Source organism: Salvelinus fontinalis, chromosome 29, assembly GCF_029448725.1.
Source record: "Salvelinus fontinalis isolate EN_2023a chromosome 29, ASM2944872v1, whole genome shotgun sequence".
Lineage (NCBI taxonomy): Eukaryota > Metazoa > Chordata > Actinopteri > Salmoniformes > Salmonidae > Salvelinus > Salvelinus fontinalis.
This window is the reverse complement of record NC_074693.1, coordinates 42,462,745-42,488,127: the sequence shown is the minus strand read 5'-3', so window position 1 is coordinate 42,488,127 and position 25,383 is coordinate 42,462,745. Positions and strand designations below refer to the sequence as shown.

The 25,383-nt window shown below is 42.0% G+C and overlaps 1 protein-coding gene across 1 annotated transcript in view; it reads right to left on the bottom strand.

The window, feature by feature from the left end:
* Window positions 1–22,157, bottom strand: part of zdhhc9 (zinc finger DHHC-type palmitoyltransferase 9) — a 39,887-nt gene extending 17,730 nt beyond the window's left edge. Inside the window, exons 1-2 of the mRNA XM_055889388.1 lie at window positions 21,119–22,157; window positions 1,292–1,452 (exon numbers count right to left, since the gene is read on the bottom strand). Coding sequence (XP_055745363.1) covers window positions 1,292–1,452; window positions 21,119–21,282 — 325 coding nt within the window. The 5' untranslated portion in view covers window positions 21,283–22,157. The remainder of the gene's footprint in view (window positions 1–1,291; window positions 1,453–21,118) is intronic.
* Window positions 22,158–25,383: the final 3,226 nt, after the last annotated feature.

Here is a 25,383-nt window from a genome sequence, read left to right as displayed (position 1 = left end):
GTTGAGAAGGGATTGCGTGGCGAATAGCTTAGCAACCGCGAGACGCAGCATGACAACGTGAACGCGATTGGTCAGTCATGCCTGGTGGGGCGTAACCCCTTCCTCTGTTCATTGGATTCCTATCTCCTTTCTATAATATATCTGGCAACGGCACCATGCAAGTCACTAGACTAGAGACAGAAAAATAGGAAAAATGTGTTATACCCTACGTTAAATAAAAACACGTATTGAGAAATGGCTCATTCGAGAGAAGACATCCTCCCGAGTAATGAAAATCAGCCAGTATTGAAATCTGACACGTATTAGACGTTTTCGCGATCTAAAAGTCGCATTCCTATTAACGTCCAGTGTGAGCGACTTTATCACGTTGCTACGTCAATAACTCAGATACACATGAAATGATCCAGAAAATCGACAGATCAATCAGAAAATATAACATTATAATACATTCAAAATGGTTGAACCTTTCCTTTATGGTTCATTTTAATAAATGGAATAACATGACTGAATACTGCCAGTAGGAATTACTGCTAGGATAGGTGAAGAGACAGCACAACTTGACACAAATAGAACATTTACAGTTCGAAAGCGTTGAGGCCATACCACCTCAAGGCCTCAAACACTTTCAAAGTCTTTGCATGGTTAAAGCAGCAAGACGCTAGCAAGGAAGCAGAATATATTTTTACGGATTTTGCTACCGCCATTGATGAAAAAAAGTAAACACTGAACAGGCCAAATAAATAGAGTTCAAAGAGGTGCAGTTAATACAGGTAATGAGTGGAGAACAGGAGGGCTTCTTAAAGAAAAACTAACAGGTCTGTGAGAGCCGGAATTCTTACTGGTTGGTAGGTGATCAAATACTTATGTCATGCAATAAAATGCAAATGAATTACTTAAAAATCATACAATGTTATTTTCTGGATTTTTGTTTTAGATTCCGTCTCTCACAGTTGAAGTGTACCTATGATAAAAAATTACAGACCTCTACATGCTTTGTAAGCAGGAAAACCTGCAAAAATCGGCAGTGTATCAAATACTTGTTCTCCCCACTGTATATCTCTCTATTATGCGTAAGGATACTTTGGTACAAATTTCTAAAATTACAACCACTTGGAACTGATTTACTGGTGTTTTTACAATAAATAAATCACCCGCCGGCCAAATTCAGCCTGCCGCCAGTTGGGGAACCCTCGCCTAAGGTTTATTTTTCTCTACAGGGCTTATGGAAGAATGAGGGAAGCATGGGTGTGAATTATTATGATGATGACACAGGTATGGGTCAACTACTCACCAATTTCCATCTCAATGAAGGTGGCCTCCTCGGGGAGTGCGCGCGGCAACACCCCCGGGTCACTGAAGCTGGTCCTTAGCAGCATGGCCATGACAAAGAGGAAGAGGACAATCGCGAAGACCGGGATGGCAGGGGACAGGTGGATTGCCAGGTATGGGCATCTGCAGATGTGATAAGAGGACCATAGGTTAATAGCAATATTCAAGCAAACACACAAGTACCACACAATGTTCTCTCTTAATACTCCTTCTTGAGTGATTATAATGCGATTGACCCATAAAAACATTGAGCTAAAGCAGGATAGTTCGTGCCATGGTGATTATCCTGTTTAGTTATGTTGATGCAAAGTCTCATGAATTAAGTGGAAAATTACAATTTCTTTCATTCAATTTCATACCAAAACTAAAATATGGATTTACATGACCCAGGAGCTAATCTATTTTTCCTTTTATGGCAGCACAACAATATGGCTGCGAAGATAACTACATCAGGGGTGGAAGAATCCCTCTGCTTATACGCGAGAGGCTATTAGCGTCCCATAATTGTCAACAAAAGCGCTGCACAGTCGGCACTGAGAAACAAGCCGGTACACATTCTTGTAGAGCAGTGTTCAGAAGGTCACTGTTGCAACGTGCCGTTCGGGCCGTCTGGTCTGCAACCCTTCCCCTAGGGCCACACACACACGCGCATTGCAGCTATGGCCCAAGAATCAACAACAGCCGGAGACCGTGTTTACTCTTCTGAATGCTCACACTCTCTGTAGGGGGGGGGGGGGGCGGCATTAACATAAGTCCAATTGGCACGTGTAAACTGACAATAGAGTCAGGATACCATTCTGCAGCCAGGATGCGCCTCTAAAAAAAGGCCTTTTTCCCATCACGGTGGCGAAGGTGGTCTGTAAAGTGCTGCGGCAGATTGGTAAGCGCCACAGGCCACTGCATTGAGCTATTAATAGAAAAGCTGCACTTCTCTCCTCCTTCCCCGTGCGAAGAGATCCCACATCCATAATGTAAGGGTAATACATTACGATAACATTTCCCATCTTCATAATGAATTATCAGCACATTTCTAATGCATTTCTAATACATGCCACATAGAATTCATTGTGAAGGGAGCATTGGAAAGGAGAGGTGGTCATACAGGGCAGAAATCCTGAGTATTGCATGTTAGACAGCACATGGGGGATGAGTCATCGTGAGTGTTTTTATCAGTACCAGTGAGCAAATGGTGTAACGCAGAGTTTCCCAAACTCGGTCCTCGGGATCCCCAAAGGGTACGTTTTTTTTTTTTTTGTTGCCATAACACTCCTTGATGATTAGTTGAAAAATCAGCTGTGTAGTCCGAGAGCAAAAACCAAACATGTGCACACCTTGAGGTCCGGAGGACCGAGTTTGCGAAACCCTGGCGTAACAGGATATAGGTTTGATTATGCAAGAGGTATGTCAAAAGGAACTCTTTTTTTTCAAAACACCAGATTTCTAGTGGATCCAGATGTATAAAGACTAGATCTCCCTACAAAATCCCAAAACATTATCAATCCAAGAAAATACTTTCTAGTTCAAAAACAAACATTCTCCCCACTCAGTCTGGTACAAATGCTGTTGTGATGTAAGCCCCGGACACCGACTGTCATTTCCAGTTCCCATTTAAAATGTTCAATTTCCTCTTTTTGTTTGGGTGCCATTTTATGCTGACTCAAACACTGGCCTACACCAGTGGAAACATACTGTAAGAGGGAGGAAGAGGTTAAAGGGGAAGGGTGTAGCTACAGTGTACAAGAGTGAGCCAACAAAAAACAGGGTAACAATGTCCACCTGTTCCTTTCACATTATGCAGATTGATTTGATTGCAGGACTTGTTCCTTTTAACTCTTAGTAGAGCAAAAGGCACTATGTAGATTAGACAGGTAAGTCTGCATACTGGTGCCATACTTGCAGGACAGGTCCGATAAGTTCCCCCCAGTACCTGGTTCCAGATCTGTTTTTGCGGGGTGTGTTCAACTCCTTTGCCTTGACAACGACCATATGACATGGCAAGACAGCACAAACAGATCTGGGATCAGGCTACTTTTTCTACACTAATGGGAAAAATTATAAAAAGGGAGAGATCCATCCAATCAATATAGTTTTCCACTGGTTCAAGACCCGAGACAGTTGCCTAGAGCTTGCTCAATTACTGCAGAGTCATCACAGACAAGAGGACAGGAAGTGAATTAAGAGAACGGAGAGGCAGGCAGGAAAAGGAAGCTTGGTCTCAGCCCTCTCGCAGTCTGTCAATTATGTATAATTCCAGGACTGATGACTGGTTGAGCATTCTAGTCACACTGTCATCACCTGGAATTCCTGGACATTACCAGAAGCCAAATCCAGGGTGGTACCAGAGCCATACATTTGGCTTTGGGTGGTTCTTAGAGCCCAGCCAATTTAAAAATGGGTTGACCGATATCTGCCGATACTAGCCGATAATATTTGTATCAACGTTTAATCCACCGAAAAGGACCGATATAAGATGCGGAGAAAAAGCGAAAAAAAAAAAGACCGGACATAATCCCCCAACATAACTACACCAGTCGGAGAAGAGTGTGAACTAATTCAGTGGCTACAGCCCTACTATTGATTAAAACACCAAACACCAATACATTGAAAATGGTGTCCTGTGTTGTTGTTTTCCAGCTGGCTAGCATGAGGCAGCTCAGTCTTCAGAGCCTAGGCATTTTTTGGGGCTGGAATCGGTGAGGTTTAATCTCCTTTCACTAGAGTAACAGTTCTTCAAAAAATAAAAATAAAGTATTTCTGGCACTCCGAAATTGTTTGTGGTGCTTACATTAAAAATGTTCTTTCCTCACATGTCTGCTTATCTTTGTAGGGCTGTTTTAAGCACACTCCATAGTTCCCCCCCCGCCCCCCATTCCAGCTAGAATAATACATCTACAGATATAATGGTTATCGGTAAATATTTCCACTCTAAAAATCAGATCCAAAAATCGCATATCGGTCGGGCTCTAGTGGTTATTTTTCCTTCTTGTGTCAATCATTAAAAAACAATGCGATAAACCAGTCAAATTTAAGCATGGCCATGTATTTTTATTACATCAACAGCGTAGTCAAATCTCGTTCGGACTCAACACTCATCAGATTCTGAGTTCAGTATTATTTGCCTCTGGGAAATATGTCAAGATTATTTAATGTAATTCTTAATATATTCCCTTAATACATTATTTTTGTTTGTTCTTCCTCTCCCTCACTGCGACCCAAAAATATATAAAATCCTTGATTCTTGCGATACAGGCATTTGGAACATCGCACTAAAACATACATTTGAATTAATCAAGTCATTGAGCAACACAATGCATTTAAGATACCGGTATCTAAATCTGTAATTTCGCTGCTCTATCCCTTTAGAATTGGACCAAGAGCAGCATCATGCATGCTGTAAAAGTTACCACACACTTTCCTAACACATGAGGCTGAGCTTGTAACAGCCAATTCTTGAAAGCAGAGATAACATATCACCTCTGGAAAGGTTTGCAATGCAAAGGCGCCACTCTGGTACCAATTATAATAGCTAACTGATGCAGAGTGAGAAGTTCACTGCCAACTTTTAACTACTGGAGGGGAAGGAACATTTGCATGAGGGCTCTCTAATCTAGACTTTGAACCATTGAACTTCACACACACACACACACACACACAGGGGAGAGGATATGTACAGGACTCGTTAAGTAACAAGAACTGTTCCCTTCGTGTTGTGATGTCGATGAAACAGGCTCAATTATCCAAGTTTGAGATTTACAGTTGAAGTCGGAAGTTTACATGCACCTTAGCCAACTACATTTAAACTCAGTTTTTCACAATTCCTGACATTTAATCCTAGTAAGAATTCCCTGTCTTAGGTCAGTTAGGATCACTACTTTATTTTAAGAATGTGAAATGTCAGAATAATAGTAGAGAGAATGATTTATTTCAGTTTTGAGTTCTTTCATCACATTCATAGTGGTCAGAAGTTCACATACACTCAATTAGGGTTTGGTAGCATTGCCTTTAAATTGTTTAACTTGGGTCAAACATTTTGGGTAGCCTTCCACAAGCTTCCGACAATAAGTTGGGTGAATTGTGGCCCATTCCTCCTGACAGAGCTGGTGTAACTGAGTCAGATTTGTTCGTGAAGTGTACCAGTCCCTCCTGCAGCAAAGCACCCCCGCAACATGATGCTGCCACCCCCGTGCTTCACGGTTGGGATGTTGTTCTTCGACTTGTAAGCCTCCCCCTTTTTCCTCCAAACATAATGATGGTCATTATGGCCAAACAGTTCTATTTTTGTTTCATCAGACCAGAGGACATTTCTCCAAAAAACTACAATCTTTGTCCCCATGTGCAGTTGCAAACCGTAGTCTGGCTTTATGGCGGTTTTGGAGCAGTGGGTTCTTCCTTGCTGAGCGGCCTTTGAGGTTATGTCGATATAGGACTCGTTTTACTGTGGATATAGATACTTGTGTACCTGTTTCCTCCAGCATCTTCACAAGGTCCTTTGCTGTTGTTCTGGGATTGATTTGCACTTTTTGCACCAAAGTACGTTCATCTCTAGGAGACAGAACGCGTCTCCTTCCTGAGCAGTATGACGGCTGCGTGGTCCCATGGTGTTTATAGTTGTGTACTATTGTTTGTACAGATGAATGTGGTACCTTCAGGCTTTTGGAAATTGCTCCCAAGGATGAACCAGACTTGTGGAAGTCTACAAATGTTTTTCTGAGGTCTTGTCTGATTCATTTAGATTTTTCCATGATTTCAAGCAAAGAGGCACTGAGTTTGAAGGTAGGCCTTGAAATACATCCACAGTTACACCTCCAATTGACTCAAATGGATGTCAATTAGCCTATCAGAAGCTTCTAAAGCCATGACGTTACATTTTCTGGAATTTCCAAGATGTTTAAAGGCACAGTCAACTTAATGTATGTAAACTTCTGACTCACTGGAATTGTGATACAGTGAATTATAAGTGAAATAATGTGTCTGTAAACAATTGTTGAAAGAATTAATTGTGTCATGCACAAAGTAGATGTCCTATCCGACTTGCCAAACCATAGTTTGTTAACAAGAAATTTGTGGAGTGGTTGAAAAACAAGTTTTAATAACTCCAACCTAAGTGTATATAAACTTCAACTGTATCTGCCCCACTTCCTGAACATAGATTACACCCACTCCTGGACAAAACAACTATTTATCTCCATTGAGCATGCATTTTAACCCAGGACTAGGCTAAATCCGTGTCAGGGAAACTGGCCCATCATGTACTTCGCAAGTGGAACTCTCTCTAAAGTAGAGATGTTGCAGACTTCAAATATTAGTAGTCCTCATGCTGAGCAACACCACCGTGCCTGAGCATCAGAGGGAGATGACATGCCTAAGTACTTCCTACCCAGGCTTTTAACTTTACGTCGGCGTTAGCCGTCCGTTGGAGAGCAGACGTGAAATCACAATACCATTGAATCATGTACCATAATGCTGCGCTAGCAGATCTGCAGTGGGCCAGCTGTGAAACGTACATCTTTTGTAAGGATGGCTGCCTACAACTTTCTCCCTCTGTCCCTTTGTCTCACTCACTCTTTCTTGGGCACTGGTGAGAAACAGAGAGAACCACAAATGGCATTTGCTGCTTCTCTCTTTCAGATGCCCACAGGAAATAGTTCCATAATAGAGGCCCCAGTGATCTCTCATTCACAGTCATCTCAACACATTCAGTAGTACACGGTTTCTTATTCTACATGTCATGTTTGTTCTAGATCGTATATATCTATATGAACTTTCCCTGTTATCCTCCTGACATATTTGCTTGAGACTGAGACTTTCAGCTATGGCCGCAAGACAAAGTGCCGTCTGGAAACACCCCTTTAAAACAATACGAAATAATCCCAACCTACAGTAAAGGTGCAGTTTAGTGCCACAAAATTACATTAAAGCTGAATAATTAACTTAAAACACTACAATTGTTTAGTAAACTTAAGGACAATCTTAATTTATGTGCGGTTGGAATTGACAACGGTCTGATCTTAGTAGACAGAAAAAAGTTGAATCAGCAACACAAAGTTGTAACACAGTGGAGCAGAACAAAGTGTTGAATTAGTCAGATTTGATTCCAGAAACATGAAATACCACACCAGTGACCTCTGACAGAGAGAGGAAAAAGGAACAGATTTTCCACAATACTAAAAGGGCCCAACAAGCAACTGCAATACATTGGTTGTGTCCAATAGCACCCTATCCCCTACAACGCACTACTTCTGACCATTTGGGATGTAATACACATTGATCTGCAAATTGGTAAGGAACTGAAACCTTAAGACCCAAAATCCTGCCAAAGTGGCTACGAGGCAATACGCGCACCTGAGTCCAGGCCTTTAAAATTTGACATCAGACAGAAGACATCTCTTGGGAGAATAGCGGCAGCTGTCATCCATTACACAGCACTTTGATGAGGAGGCAAATATGTATTAAGTGTGCGTCCCTAGCTCGCCTGCTTGTATTGAAGTACAGATACGAACAGGATCATTTCACTGAAATTCACTGAAATTCACAAACACAACCTTTACAAGCAAGCTATTAGTCAACAAAGACTCCATTTCATTGTTATTGGAAGTAGAAACAGTAGGTTTTCCCAGCTGAATAAAAATAAGCGCATTGACTTGGGTATGTTCATTAGGCACAAACACCGCGACGAATCATTTTCATTTTCCGTTTCAGAAATGTTGTTACATTGTTGTTACTGAACACAACCGTGCTCATTGTTATGGGCGCTAGATGCGGAATGGTTTCCAAGAAGCTGAATATAAATGAGGGATTTTACTCCATGGCTCGTGTTTATTAGGCAGGAAAACAGACAAGTGAATTAAAACAGCCAAACGGAGGGAAAATCCAGAAGGGTTACAATTAGGGAGAGTGTTACAATGAGAGGTTCGATTTAGTTTTAGGGCTTAAGGGAAAATCAGATTTTGAACAGGAAACAATTTTTTGGTCCCCACAAGGATGGTAAAACAAACAAGCATATATGAGCAAGCACGCAAGCAGGAGAGAGAAAGAAATGGATGCCTGGGAGACCTTGGGGCCTGTTACTAGATCCTCTGGCCAGAGTCAGACTGCAAGGTCAGCACTTGGCAGTGCGCTTCTTTCTTCCCCTCCTTCTTCGTCACACACACACACACACAAAATATATTAGGGAGCTGACAAGCACCACTCTGCTAGGCTAGGTACACACCACGGAAGCCATCCACCCCCCTACACAGGACACACGCTCTCTCAGTTACATGGGCAAACACAGATGATGCACTGCCCTTGTGTGCCATGGTCCTGCTTCATCACTGCTTCATCACTCACGCATGCACATACACCACCCCCCCCCCACTCTGGAGAGCTGAGCCATGGAACATCACAGGCACAGTAAGCAGGTCCATGAGGACACGTACAACCAGGCCTTCAGTTCAGAGAGCTAAATGACTAGCAAACTGGCATGTATTCATGGATGCCAAGGGAAGCCAGGCTTACCCAAAAAATGTACATTTTTTTATTTTATTATTTTGTGTTTCATCTCTGTGTTTCACACAATTTCTTAAATTTGCAAGGGGCTGAATGTACACTACATGACCAAAAGTATGTGGACACCGGCTCATTCCAAACTGCCTTTGGAAGCAACTTAAGCACAATAACTGTTAGTCGGGAGCTTCATGAAACGGGTTTCCATGGCCGAGCAGCCGCAAACAAGCCTAAGACCACCATGTGCAATGCCAAGTGTCGGCGGGAGTGGTGTAAATGCTCGCCGCCATTGGACTCTGGAGCAGTGGAAACGTTCTCTGAGGGATGGATAACGCTCCATCTGGCAGTCCGACGGACAAATCTGTGTTTGGCGGATGCCAGGAGAACGCTACCTGCCATAATGCATAGTGCCAACTGTGAAGTTTGGCTAAGGAGGAATAATGGTCTGGGGCTGTTTTTTCATGGTTCGGGCTAGGCCCCTTAGTTCCAGTGAAGGGAAATCTTAACGCTATAGCATAGAACATTCTAGACGATTCTGCGCTTCCAACTTTGTGGCAACAGTTTGGGGAAGGCCCTTTCCTGTTTCCGCATGGCAATGCACCCGTGCACAAAGCGAGGTCGATACAGAAATATAGTCATGCAGTGCATTACAGTGTCAAGGCATATGCACTAATAGGTTATAGAGCAAACAGCGCTATTATCACAACACATAGGTTGTAATATGGCTTTCTTCCCCCTGGATTGGCTTCCCCCGGTGATTTTACTCACACATCACTACTGCTATCGAAGCCTGAGCCTGTTCATTCGGTACCAAATGGAAGAAACCAGACAAACTGAGGAACCTAGTCCAATAAGAAACGCTCATTTCCATTTCCTGTTGCAAAACATGCCCTAATAAAACACAACCCTGCTCTCTACCACAGAGGTAAGCTCCCATTCAAAGCACAAACACCACTGAAATGCATGTCTGAAATTCTATTATAACAAAATGGTGACATGTTACTGAGCAGGGGCACCGAGGAAATAGTAAGCCCACATACAAAGACCACAACAAGACGTGAATCCAATTATATGAAATCGACGCTGGAAAAAGACTGCTTCATCCTACCAATGGTTTCTACCAATTTTGGCTCATCTGTTGTGTATTTGTTGCTCACTTCCACAGCTACTCTTCAGGGGGAGCGCCTCTCTCGCTGGACTGCTGGTGGTTGGAGATTAGTAATAAGAGGGCTACACGGTTGGTTGGTTGTTGTCGTTGGACTGGGTCCAGCCCGCTCATGAGGACACTGCTTCTCTGTTCCCCTATCTATGCCTTGTTGCTTCTTTCTAATCCTAAATCCACATTAAAAGAAGGGCCCTAATGCAGTGAATTGATTCCCAAGGGAAGGAAAGTTAGTGGGTGAAGAACTAAGATGGAGGTCAGAGACTAATGCAATCATAGAATTCCACTGAAGTTGTTGGCCTTGAGCCGTCAGAACTAGTTTGGGTTTATTAGTAACCTGACTACCCATCCACATTGCTCCAGCCAAACTAGCGTTTTTTTCTCCACGATGAGTCTGGATTGGCTTTCCTCCCTGACATTTTCTAGAGTGCAAACATATTGACTGTTCTGATTGGTCCTAGAAACAGAACTTTGATATTCTAAAATGGTTAGACTGTTTAGAGACTATCCAATCGCTGAATCATTTGTTTTGAATATTGCCCCTCATTTTGAGGTCTGCACAAACAACTTCTAGGATGGCAGTTTCAGACAATGGCGTGATCGATAGAGCAGCGGAATTAAATGCAGGATGAGTGGTCAGGCAAGTTCATTAGGGTACACGAAGCAAAACTTTTCAAAAACGTTTTTGGGGAAAAAAATGAGAATTTCTTAATGGACAAGTTCAGATAAGACTTCAGTTTCACACCGTTTTCTTCTGCTGTTGTCTAATAAATTGATGTAGGATTAGACCTGTCTCCCCTCTGAAAAGGTACATGTATTCAGTGCAGAGAAGATGCTACACCAATGATGATTATACTGACCAGTCTCTTATTGGTGTAAACCATGAAAGCACAGCCACCAAAAGCAGCTTCCGTGAACGCTCTCTACTCCCGTTAGACTAGTTTAGCCTACAGTAACATTCTTGCTAAATGAGGAATGTCAAACCTTTGCCAGACACCAACCAGAATCACAGAGACACTCCCTGTTTCCAGCTGAAGAATCTGTCCCATAGATAATCCATGGCAGCCTTGTTCCATAATGTGCTGTCGCCAACTCCTCTATTTTCATGCCATACTGTACATGCACATACAGCACATGGGGAAACGCTAGATCCATGGGAATCTAAGTAGAGACATCTCTTTAGGTGAAGATGGACTTTTCTGGCCCTGTGATCGATGCCATTTTAAAAGATTTAGACATCCATGTTAGACATTTCTTAATCTCTTAAGATATATAGTATAGTGCAAGTGAGTTTCTAATAGACTGCAACTCAGTTTCTAATAGAGGAGTGCCTGTAGCTGTTGGTTAGTGGTAGTGAGCTACTCTCTCAAACATGACTCTTGAAAAGCATCAAAACCACTGTGCCTCTTTCACCAGCAAATTTCCATTAGCCCATCAAGGGGCTGGATTAGATACGTCTCAAATTGCTCCGTAATGGAGAGTTTTGAATTACAGCCCCTGTTCCCCAGCTCAATATCCATGTTAATATTCAGGCGTCCCCCCATGAGGGACAATTGTAATATGAACGTAGCGTGCTAACCGCTAACAACCCTCTCGCCATTAGTCATTGTTGGGCCTGGTCCAACCTCAGGCGCTAAGCTAGTGGAATCGGTATCAGTCTCAACTCCGGCCCTGGGGCGGACAACGGTTCCCTCTGTGGGGACTGAGCTGAGAACGTGGTCTGTTCATTAGGGCAAAATGTTTTAAGACGTTTTGCAACGTATAATAGATTATTATTGATTGGAGTCCAGAAAGTCCCTCCCAGTTTCATTCCGCTTTCTTCCATGTGGTGCCTAATTAACACAACCCAAACTCCCAGTGAGTGCACACAGAGATGGGAAGGGACTGCTCCTCAGCAGTCCACTAGATGATTACATTATGTCTAGTAGCTTAGCAGTAATGGTTCCGGTCTAGTGGAATTACATAGTGAAACTTGAGTCCATCGGCTAGAATATCATCAAAATCAAATGTTATTTGTCCCTTGCTTCGTAAACAGGTGTAGACTAACAGTGAAATGCTAACTTACAGGCACTTCCCAACAATGCAGAGAGAAGAATAATAACGAGGAATAAATACACAATGAGTAACAATAAATTGGCTATATACACGGGGTACCAGTACAGAGTCGCTGTGCAGGGGTACGAGGTAATTGAGGTAGATATGTACAGTGCATATGTACAGTATTCAGACAGACTTTTTCCACATTTTGTTACGTTACAGCCTTATTCTAAAACCGTAGCCCCAGTCTGAGGTCCTGAGCAGGTTTTCATCAAGGATCTCACTGTACTTTGCTCCGTTCATTTTTGCCTCGATCCCGGCTGGTCTCCTAGTACCTGCCACTGAATAACATCCCCACAGCATGATGCTGCCACCACCATGCTTCACCGTAGCTCTGACACAGGTGTGCGCCTTTCCAAATCATGTCTAATCAATCGAATTTACCACAGGTGGACTCCAATCAAGTTGTAGAAACATCAATGATGCTTAATGGAAACAGGATGCAACTGAGCTCAATTTCTAGTCTCATAGCAAAGGGTTTGAATAGTAAAAAAGGTATCTGTTTTTTTGGGGGGGGGGGGGTTTACCTGTTTTCGCTTAGTCATTATGGGGTAAAAAATAATGTCTTTAAACAATTTTAAAATAATCAAATCAAATTTGTCACATACGCCGTAATGCATTAATGCTTACTCACAAGCCCTTAACCAACAATGCAGTTCAGAAACCCCCCCCCCCAAAAGATAAAAGTAACAAATAATTAAGGAGCAGCAGTAAAATAACAATAGTGAGGCTACATACAGGGGGTACCAGTACAGAGTCAATGTGCGGAGGCACCGGTGTCGAGGTAATATGAACAGTTGAAGTAGGATGTTTACATACACTTAAGTTGGAGTCATTAAAACTCGTTTTTCAACCACTCCACAAATTTCTTGTTAACAAACTATAGGTTTGGCAAGTTGGTTAGGACACCTACTGTGTGCATGACAAGTAATTTTTGCAACAATTGTTTACAGAGATTATTTCACATATAAATCACTGTATCACAAGGCCTACCTTCAAACTCAGTGACTCATTGCTTGACATCATGAGAAAATCAAAAGTAATCAGCCAAGACCTCAGAAAAAAAATGTAGACATGCACAAGTCTGATTCATCCTTGGGAGCAATTTCCAAACGCCTGAAGGTACCATGTTAATCTGTACAAACAATAGTACGCAAGTATTTACATTTACATTTAAGTCATTTAGCAGACGCGCTTATCCAGAGCGACTTACAAATTGGAAAGTTCATACATATTCATCCTGGTCCCCCCGTGGGGAATGAACCCACAACTCTGGCGTTGCAAGCGCCATGCTCTACCAACTGAGCCACACGGGACCAATTGTATAAACACAATGGGACCACAGAGCCGTCCTACCGCTCAGGAAAGAGACGCTTTTTGTCTCCTAGAAATGATCGTACTTTGGTGCGAAAAGAGCAAATCAATTCCAGAACAGCCGCAAAAGGACCTTGTGAAGATGCTGGAGGAAACAGGTACACAAGTATCTATATCCACAGTAAAAACTAGTCCTATTTCAACATAACCTGAAAGGCTGCTCAGCAAGAAAGAAGCCACTGCTCCAAAACCACCATAAAAAAGCCAGACTACAGTGTGTAACTGCACATGGGAACAAAGATGGTACTTTTTGGAGAAATGTCCTCTGGTCTGATGAAACAAAAATAGAACTGTTTGGCCATAATGACCATCGTTATGTTTGGAGGAAAAAGGGGGAGGCTTACAAGCCGAAGAACACCATCCCAACCGTGAAGCACGGGGGTGGCAGCATCATGTTGTGGGGGTGCTTTGCTGCAGGAGGGATTGGTGCACTTCACAAAATAGATGGCATCATGAGGCAGGACAATTATGTGGATATATTGAAGCAACATCTCAAGACATCAGTCAGGAAGTTAAAGCTTGGTCGCAAATGGGCCTTCCAAATGGACAATGACCCCAAGCATACTTCCAAAGTTCTGGCAAAATGGCTTAAGGACAACAAAGTCAAGGTATTGGAGTGGCCATCACAATGCCCTGACCTCAATCCCATAGAAAATGTGTGGACAGAACTGAAAAAGCGTGTGCGAGCAAGGAGGCCTACAAATCTGACTCAGTTACACTATCTCTGTCAGGTGTAATGGGCCAAGATTCACCGAACTTACTGTGGGAAGCTTGTGGAAGGCTACCTGAAACGCTTGACCCAAGTTAAACTATTTAAAGGCAATGCTACAAAATACTAATTGAGTGTATGTAAACTTCTGACACACTGGGAATGTGATGAAAGAAATAAAAGCTGAAATAAAATCACTCTACTATTATTGTAACATTTCACATCCTTAAAAAGTGGTGATCCTAACTGACCTAAGACAGTGAATTTTTACTAGGATAAAATGTCAGGATTGTGAAAAACCGAGTTTAAATGTATTTGGCTAAGGTGTTTGTAAACTTTCGACTTCATCTGTAAATGTAGGTAGAGTTTAAGTGACTATGTATAGATAACAAAGAGTAGCAGCAGTGTAGAAGGGAGGGGAATGCAAATAGTCTGGGTTTGATTAGATGTTCAGGAGTCTTATGGCTTGGTGGTAGAAGCTGTTTTACAAGCCTCTTGGACCTAGACTTGCCGCTCCGGTATCGCTTGCCGTGCGGTAGCAGAGAGAACAGTCTATGACTAGGTTGGCTGGAGTCTGACAATTTTTAGGGCCTTCCTCTGACACCGCCTGGTATAGTGGTCCTGGATGGCAGGAAGCTTGGCCCCGGTGATGTACTGGGCCATACGCACTACCCTCTGTAGTGCCTTGCGTTCGGAGGCCGAGCAGTTGCCATACCAGGCAGTGATGCAACCCGTCAGGATGCTCTTGATTGTGCAGCTGTAGAACTTGGAGGATATGAGGACCCATGCCAAATCTTTAGGTTTTGGGAATAGGTTTTGTCGTGCCCTCTTCACGACTGTCTTGGTGTTCTTGGACCATGGTAGTTTGTTGGTCATGTGGACGCCAAGGAATTTGAAGCTCTCAACCTGCTCCACTACAGTCCCGTCGATGAGAAAGGGGGCGTGCTCGGTCCTCCTTTTCCTGTAGTCCACAATCATCTCCTTTGTCTTGATCACGTTGAGGGAGAGGTTGTTGTCCTCCACATGGTCAGGTCTCTGACCTCCTCCCTATAGGCTGCCATCGTTGTCGGTGATCAGGCCTACCACTGTTGTCATCGGCAAACTTAATGATGGTGTTGGAGTCGTGCCTGGCTTTGCAGTCATAAGTGAACAGGGAGCACAGGAGGGGGCTGAGCACGCACACCTAAGGGGCCCCCCATGTTGAGGATCCAGCGTGGCTACCATTAACACCTGGGGGTAGCCCGTCAGGAAGTCCAGGATCCAGTTGCAGAGGGTGGTGTTTAGTCCCAGGGTCCTTAGCTTAGTAATGAGCTGAGGGCACTATGGTGTTGAACACTGAGCTGTAGTCATGAACAGCACTCACACGTGTTCCTTTTGTCCAGGTGTGAAAGGGCAGTGTGGAGTGCAATAGAGTTTGCATCATCTGTAGATCTGTTGGGGCGGTATGCAAATTTGAGTGGGTCTAGGGTTTCTGGGATAATGGTGTTGATATGAGCCATGACCAACCTTTCAAAGCACTTCATGGCTACAGAAGTGATTGCTATGAGTCGGTAGTAATTTAGGCAGGTTGCCTTAGTGTTCATGGGCACAGGGACTATGGTGGTCTGCTTGAAACATGTTGGTATTACAGACTCATACAGGGAGAGGTTGAAAATGTCAGTGAAGACACTTGCCAGTTGGTCAGTGCATGCTCAGAGTACACGTCCTGGTAATCCGTCTGGCCCTGCGGCCTTGTGAATGTTGACCTGTTTAAAAGTCTTACTTACATCGGCTGATGTGATCACACCGTCGTCCGGAACAGCTGATGCTCTCATGCATTTTCAGGGTTATTTTCCTCGAAGCGAGCATAGAAGCTGGTGGGCTTGTGTCACTGTGCAACTCTTGGCTGTGCTTCCCTTTGTAGTCTGTAATAGTTTTCAAGCCCTGCCACATCCGACGAGCGTCAGAGCCGATGTAGTACGATTCAATCTTAGTCCTGTATTGATGCTTTGCCTGTCTGATGGTTTGTCTGAGGGCATGGCGGGATTTCTTAAAAGCTTCCGGGTTAGAGTTCCGCTTCTTGAAAACAGCATGTCCAGAATAAGGTTGTGACTTAACAAAATGTGTGAAAAGCTCAAGGGGTCTGAATACTTTCCGAAGGCACTATACATATAGGTTAGGGCCGGGAAAATATGTGACCCGTTTCAGTAAACTAGGCGTATGTCGCAGGAGAGCCGTTTGAACGTAAACTTTTGAGTTCTTATCAAAATGCATTTTTTGGCAGAAATGCCTTTTCGAATGTGTACTTTCATGTGCTTTAATAACAAACCGCTATGCCATCTGTAAATACAAATAAAAAGTTAAGTTACGAGCCTAGTTGGTTTAGCCACATAAAAAGACAGCAACCTTCCCGCTAGCCATGATTGGTTGAGATAATGAGTGGGCTGGACATCCCGAGAGGAGTTCGGATTGGTCAGCCATATAGAAAGGTTTCTGTCTATTTGAGTTGGTCGGTATGTCTAGGTAATCCTCTCTAACACAGCTTTTTTTAACTGCATAAGCCTAAATGTCAAGTTAAAGTGTTCTGTTAGCTAGCTAACGTTACGTGTATGCTCTCCACTTTCTGGAGGACCGAGTTTTGAAATCAATGGAATTCTAGTATGATAGCTAAGGAGATGGAGAAACCACCTGTCTCTGGATTACATCTTCAAACTAAGGGAAACCATGGCATCTGACAGGAGACGCGTCCATCGATGATGTATATGTGTAAGATAGTCTAACTAGCTACATTTTCATATATTATACATTTATTATTTTGACAGAAAGTCAATTTTAAAGTAAAAGTGTACTGTTAGCTAGCTAGCTGTTTCACCAGCTAAAGTTGAGTATGATCTTATTTTTTGTATCCCAGACCCATTTGCTTGACTAGTTATAGCCCAATGTTAGCTAGCTAACATTGAACCTGGTTGGTTAGCTACCTGCAGATTCAAGCAGGGTAGTAACGTCATGGGATTACGGTTAATTGTTTACCTAGCTAGCTACATGTCTTAACAAAAGACTCTCGTCTGAGTGTACTAGAGCGCAGAATAACTGGTGAATTTACGAACGCTCAACATCCGTTGAATATGGTCGTGTCAGTAAACGTCGACAAAAAAGCGTAATTAAATTGTTGCCAGCAGCACAGCTAGTCACCAACTCTCTGGATAACATAACAGCCTAACCAGCTCTGCTAGGGTGAGTAAAATGGTCAGTGGGGTGTTCTCTCATTATGTGTCCAGAAGTAGCTAGAAAACTAGCCAATGTTAGCCAGTTAGCTTGGGTGCTTGACTGCCGTTGTGAGGAAAGAACGCTCAGATCAACGCTACTTAGCGGCCAGAGCTTCCAGTGTACGCTTGCACGCTTTGAGAGCGAAACGCTCTGCATTTACGAACAGGCAATCTGACAGCACAGTTGCAGTCACCAATGCTCTGGATAACATAACAGCCTAACCAGCTCTGCTAGGGTGAGTAATGTACAGTGAGCTGTTCTCTCATTTGTGTCTGGAAGAAGCTAGCAAGTTTGCTTAGGTGCCCGACTGCTTTTTTAAATGTTTTTTTTATTTTTATTATGAACAAAAATATATAAACAAAAATATATAAACCTGACAAGGGTATTACATAGAGATATATTTTCAAATTGTCAAAAAGTTATGGTATATATTGCTTTTTTGTTTTTACACGTATTGATCATTTCTAAATCATATTTAAATTCTCTCAAACAATGTAGAGGGGTTTGTTCTCCGCCCACTTTATTTTATTGATAAAGGTTCTGCCATGAAAAATAAACAATGAAAGTTAAATAAGGTCCATATAATGTGGATCAAAATAAAACATAATATCCGAGTCTTTTATTTTAAAAATTATTTTAAAATAATCTTCTAACTCACTCCAATCTTCTGACATAAGAACAGTCCCAAAATAAATGGTCAAGAATCTCAGTTCCAACCTCAAAATACACATTTGTTATCAATAGCTATTTTGGATCTGTGTATAATAAAGATCTTTACATGGGTGCTTGACTGCTGTTAGTACAGAACGCTCGGGTCAAATCTTAAATAGATGGGGCTAAAGCTTAAGAGTGAACGACGCTGAATGGATGTAGACAAAGGCCTCTTGTCGTGGAAATGCAGTACCGAGAGAGAATTTCTTCAAACAACCATCTTTATTTAATATCGATTAATTATTGCAATAATGAAACCGTCAGCCCAAAAGTCTTGACAGCGGGACAGAGTAACTGAAAATAACTGATATTATATTATAAAAATGCTTAGTCACAATGGTTCCATCTCCCATAAGCCACCTTGGTGATCTACACAGATTGGTATTTTGCCCCCTAAATTTCCCAGATGCCAGGAAGATGAGACAATGAGGCATTGTTCTAAACTCTTCCAGGATATCTCGGGTCACACATACACACCACATCTTGTCTATGGAATGCCAGATTTTAGGATTTAATCACCGAGTCATTGTCAGCTCAAGCTATGTCTAGTAAAACCATACACCCAGATTAGCTGCAGGGTGCTCGAGTGGAGACCATAAAACACAGCATTAGCAGGACAGAAATATCTTACTGTTTGTTAAGTAAATAACTGTTACATGTCGAACAAATAAGGAGAATACATACTTTTTCTATCATACTCTCCAGTAGTAGTACCAAAACATTCAAAGGCCATTTTCTCAAAAGTGAGTTTACAAGTTTATCAACTTTAAAAGCAAAATGTAGCAAAACTGTAGTGTATGATATACCATTTTGTAGCTCTGAGTCTCTACTTCTATCCAATGTAAAAAACGAACTTAAAAATGTTGCTACATAAGACCTATTTGAGCTGGTCGGTCACATCGCAATGTTTTTTTATATCGCAATATTTTTTCCATGGCAAAAATGAAAACATGAATCAGAACAAACTCTTTGGTCCTTTAAAAACCTGATTTATGTAACAGTGTATTATAGCTGCTTTTATTTCCAAATTTCAAGAATATCTGTGCTTCCATGCATTCAGCACATGACCACTCGCACGGCAGCATTGCTCTGGCTACTAAGCAAAAACTAGTAACATAATACACATAAAATTCAAATATTTTGTTCTGTCATCAATGGATGAATGTGCGATTTAGAAACTGATAATGGTGCATGTGACTTCAAAGAACTGAATGATGAAGAGGGTGATTTGAATTTGATTGATCTGAATGATGAGGGTGAAAAGGATGATTGATTTTAGAACAATAGTGTAATGATGATGAATTGTGGGTATTTTTTGTGGTCTATTTTATTATGAAAGACTGGAAATGGTATATAATTCGGAGAGTCAAATCAGACACTGAGTACAACCATACAATGTGTGTAGTTCACAATGGCAAGCCTAGAGACCATGCCACGCAACAGCTTGAGAGAGACCATGCCACGCAACAGCTTGAGAGAGACCATGCCACGCAACAGCTTGAGAGAGACCATGCCACGCAACAGCTTGAGAGAGACCATGCCACGCAACAGCTTGAGAGAGACCATGCCACGCAACAGCTTGAGAGAGACCATGCCACGCAACAGCTTGAGAGAGACCATGCCACGCAACAGCTTGAGAGACCATGCCACGCAACAGCTTGAGAGAGACCATGCCACGCAACAGCTTGAGAGAGACCATGCCACGCAACAGCTTGAGAGAGACCATGCCACGCAACAGCTTGAGAGAGACCATTACAAGTCAGAATGTTGAACATACTTCATTTCAAATGACTTTACCTGTTGTGCGCTGATTTTGTCCCTATGGCGGAGGTAATCTGAGACAAAATATCCACAGGGAAGCGTTTTCAACCCTACCGTCAGTAGGGCCGAGGCTAACTGAACGTTGTCCCATGCAGTCAGCTGGCAAATTTTAAAAAAGACTTCCAGCTGATTACGAAGAAACTGTGTCGGTCAACTATGTTTGGTTAGATTCGGCTATAGTTTACATATTGTGCATCACGTGCAATGCCTCAGGAGATCGAAAATACAAGTGACAGAACCTACCGGTGCCAAAAAACAAACAAACAAAATGTGGGTAAACACTTTCCTGTGGATACCGTATCTCCACCTCCTACCGCCAAAACGAAACAGCATGAACAAGACCCTCGTCTTTTTTAGGCCGACTTCTTTCAGACTGAATATCCATGGGCTAACCATGGTAACAGTCTGATGTTTTAGGCAAGCGTTGGGCCAGTAACCTAAATGTCGCTAGTTTGAATCCTAATTGCTTCAGCGTCTCCATTGATAATGTCAGGCCCTGGCCGTGACCCGACTCACTGAGGGTGTCTCAGGGGAGTTGGGATATGCAAATGTTTTCAAATCAATTTCACAGATGCATATTAATACACACTTGTACATTTGTGAAACAGGACAAATATAAGCACCCATAACATTATTATAATAATCATATATTATTCAATCATAACTTGGTACAGCGTAAATATAACCTATATATTAGGCCTACTACAGGTTGTGGTTGGTTGTGCATCAACAATTTTTCTCATGTTATGTCAATCACTGACAGTCACTCAATTTGCCATGTCAGCTAACAATTTTTGAATTGGTAAGTTAGTCTAGCCAGTTAACTAAATTTATAGTAATCATGGCCAAATACCAACCAGGCCCTGAACTCCAGGGGGCCCTCTATTGATTTTGCTAGTCACTCTCAATCAGATATCATTAGCATGGCATAAGTCATGGCAAAATGTGTAGAATTGCAGGAAATGCACTTTTAAAGGAGATATTTTTTTTTGGGGGGGGCTCAACCAAATCTAGTTTAGGGCCCCCAAAAGGGTAGAGCAGGCCCTGCACCTCATTAGAGAAAACATTTTATGACAATTGCACTGATGGTGCATGTTCAGGATTTCTTGAGAAAACACGCCCTAATTATTTACATATTGTTTGATCATCGCCCAAATGAATTATGGAGATAAAACTATACTTACTCGAATGCGAAGAACAGGGAGCAGGTGCCGACGATGAGAAAAACGGTTAGATAGAAGACGCCTTTCTGCCGGGCCATCATTACGCGTCCATCGCAGCAGAAAGTGTTTTTCCCCGGGAGCTTTTCCCATTTTCGTACCTTCCTTGCAATCATTACCGCCGACATAATGACAGATTACGTTCAACTCAGTATAGTGACATATGTGTAAAGGCCACAGTATGTAGCCCAAATGACAATATTTCCTTGCCTTTCAAAACGACAATGATACGGTAAAGTCAATTGCCTTGTAACAGGCAGAATCACAACATCCGCGAGATGGTATTTTTTTTAACATCTGAAACGGGCGATTCCAAATGATTCAGAAGCTCACAAATATGCCCATGATGATTCAGAAGCTCACAAATATGCCTATGATAAAAAAAAAAGTTTTGTTGATTTAAATCTGATAGCCTAGTAAAGTGCCATCAATAAGCCTACAGTCCATTCAGTCTGATGCAACGAATTTCTTTCTTCGGCAATCCGCGTTAATTGCTCTGAAATGAGATGTTTATGAATCACTTGTCGTTTGTGTCATACATTTTCACAAAATCCAAGCATCCATATTTTCGTCAATGAAAGTTCTCTTTTCAGTGTGGCTACCTCCATCCAGTGCCAGAGGGCTTCCATTGTAGAATAGAACAGTAATCAGGTTCCCAAATGATCCCTTTAATAATGGAATATGTTTGAATTTTATCCAAAAACTGGAGGCAGATTTTCTCGGCCCGTAGGAAAGCAATCCAGTCTTGGTACTCGCATCGGGAGTGGACCTTGACCGAGTGACGTTCATACCATCTCGATAACACTGATCATACGCGCGCACCACACAGGTTTGGTTTATGATGGTTGCTATTCAATAAGTCTCATTATTAATCAAAGTAAATAACTACAATAGGCCTATCTTAAATAGCATATAAATAATCGTAGCCTAAAAAGAAGGTGTGTTCGCTGTGCTTTACCGCAGGATGCGAGCTTGGCTCGTACCTAATCAATGGGAGCAGAGAACACGCCTAGATTGAAATGTTTTCTCTTAAAGAGGCAGTACAGGTACAGTGAAATAAAAATGAACAAAGGAGCGTGAGTGCCCTGAAAAATTGGCGTTAGGCTACGGTATAGCGTTAAAACATCCTTAATGTTCGAATTAAGTAAAGATGAAAATATTCCCAGCCACAAAATATTAGCAAATTTTTTCTTCCAGGACTAATGAATTCTATTATTTTCATTTCTATTATATTATACTCCACTCCATTCTATCGTTTTCTAATGTGTTCTATTCTATTATCTAGTTTATTTTCTAGGCTAGAGTATCTTTTATCATTGTCAATCATTAAAAAAAACGTTTTGGGGCAATTATGACTGTAATATGCATTCTCTATAAAGAGCAAAGCACACATATGTTAGCCCTACTCATGAACATAATATCATAGGTAGAACATCTCTATCCTTTACAGTAAAATTAGTCCATGGAAACATAGTATCAAAGCTCAACAAATAGGGGGAAATGATTATTGATCAGCATTAGTTTAAAGTCCCCATTTTCACAAGTTGGGCAAATGAGCAAATCCTTGCAGCACTTCCGGAGATCCACTGTGCAGGACATAATGCATGCTTAAAGAGCATCAGGAGCAACACCAGTGAGGATGAGAGGGTTGTAAAGGAAGTAGAGGAAGAGGTGGGAGGGAGGGGGTTGGGCAGACCCCCTCCCCTTCCTCCGGAGGCAGTAAACAAGTAGAACCAGAACCACTTTGTCTCCACCATCACCACCAGGAATCTGTCTATTTCAATCCACGCAAGAGGATCATGGGTAATATATGACTTGTCAGAGGCTGCCATGGATGAGCGGTATACAACTCAGGTTACATGTTTACTACGATATCATCATACACAGTTGTTTTCTGATTCATAATCTATCTCTGGATGTCAGCCTGTGAGCTTTTGTTTTACCCTCTCCAAACAGTGGGGTGAAAACAGGCATGAATATGTTTCTGTTAATTGATGTAACACAAAACAATTCAATTTAAACAAAACATACTCTGGAATAGGTTATGCTACGTACACTGAGTGTACAAAACATTAGGAACACCTGCTCTTTCCATGAGATAGACTGACCAGGTGAATCCAGGTGAAAGCTATGATCCCGTATGTATGTCACCTGTTAAATTCACTTCAATCAGTGTAGAACAGTGTTTCCCAATTTTTTTATAGTCCCGTACCCCTTCAAACATTCAACCTCCAGCTGCGTACCCCCTCTAGCATCAGGGTCAGCACACACTCAAAGTTGTTTTTTTTGCCACCATTAAAAGCCTGCCACACACACACTATGCAATACAATTGTTAAACATAAGAATGAGTGTGAGTTTTTGTCACAACCCGGCTCGTGGGAAGTGACAAAGAGCTCTTATAGGACCAGGGCACAAATAATAATATAATAATCAATAACTTTGCTCTTTATTTAGCCATCTTATATATAAAACCTTATTTGTTCATCGAAAATTGTGAATAACTCACCACAGGTTAATGAGAAGGGTGTGCTTGAAAGGATGCACATAACTCTGCAATGTTGGGTTGTATTGGAGAGAGTCTGTCTTAAATCATTTTCCACACACAGTCTGTGCCTGTATTTAGGTTTCATGCTAGTGAGGGCCGAGAATCCACTCACATAGGTACGTGGTTGCAAAGGGCATCAGTATCTTAACAGCGCGTTTGCCAAGGCAAGAAACTCTGAGCGCAACCCTATCCAGAAATCTTTAAATTCCATTTTCACAGAACCCCTTGTTTAGATATCGGTAAGTGGACTGGAGGCAGGGCATGAAAGGGATAATGAATGCAGTTGTTTGTGTTGTATGTTTGCGAAAATAACTATATAATTGCGCACTCAGCTCACTCAGGTGCTTTGCTATATTACATTTGGCATTGTCCGTAAGCTTGAGTTCATTTGCATACAAAAAAAATCATACAATGATGGAAAGACCTGTGTGTTGTCCAGAAAAGAGCTCCAACTTCTTAATCATAGCCTCAATTTTGTTCCGCACATTGATATAGTTGCGGAGAGTCTCTGTAATCCTAGATTCAGATCATTCAGGCGAGAAAAAACATCACACAGATAGGCCAGTCGTGTGAGAAACTCGTCATCATGCAAGCGGTTAGACAAGTGAAAATTACGGTCAGTAAAGAAAACTTAAGCTCGTCTCTCAATGAAAAAAAAAAAGTCAATACTTTGCCCCTTGATAACCAGCGCACTTCTGTATGTTGTAAAAGCGTTACATGGTCGCTGCCCATATCATTGCATAATGCAGAAAATACATGAGAGTTTAGGGGCCTTGCTTTAACAATGTTAACCATTTTCACTGTAGTGTCCAAAATGTCTTTCAAGCTGTCAGGCATTTCCTTGGCAAGAGCCTCTCGGTGGACACTGCAGTGTACCCAAGTGGTGTCGGGAGCAAATGTTTGCACGCAATATACCACTCCACTATGTCTCCCTGTCATGGCTTTTGCGCCATCAGTACAGATACCAACACATCTTGACCACCAAAGTCCATTTGATGTCACAAAGCTGTCCAGTACTTAAAAAATATCCTCTCATGTTGTCCTGATTTGCAGAAGAGGATGTCTTCCTTAATTGACCCCCCATAAACGTAACGGACATATACCCGGAGCTGTGCCAGGCCCGCCACGTCTGTTGACTCATCCAACTGTAACGCATAGAATTCACTGACTTGTATGCGAAGCAGTAATTGTTTCAAAACATCTCCTGCCATGTCACTGATGCGTTGTGAAACAGTGTTGTTTGATGAAGGCATTGTCTGTATAGTTTTTTGGGCCTTTTCCCCCAGCATTGTCCCAGTCATATCCGTGGCAGCAGGAAGAATTAAGTTCTCCTCAATAGTATGGGGTTTGCCTGTCCTAGCCACTTGGTAGCTCACCATATAAGACGCTTCTAGCCTCTTCTTATTAATGGTATCTGTTGCTTTTATACATGTCTTACTACTCAAAAGTCGTCTTTATTGTCGCACAATAAACTCCCGTGTCTTATTTTTCAAATTGTTATATTTTGTTTCTAAATGTCTGTGCAAGAGTTAAGGTTTCCCGCGAGAGAGTAACGATTAATGTGATTGGATGTTAATTATTTGACTAGGCTACCTGTATTTGACATTGTGTTGTTATTTCGCTGAACACTAGATGGTTTCATTTTATTTTTGGTAGTGAAACGAGGCTACTCAGGCGAGAAAA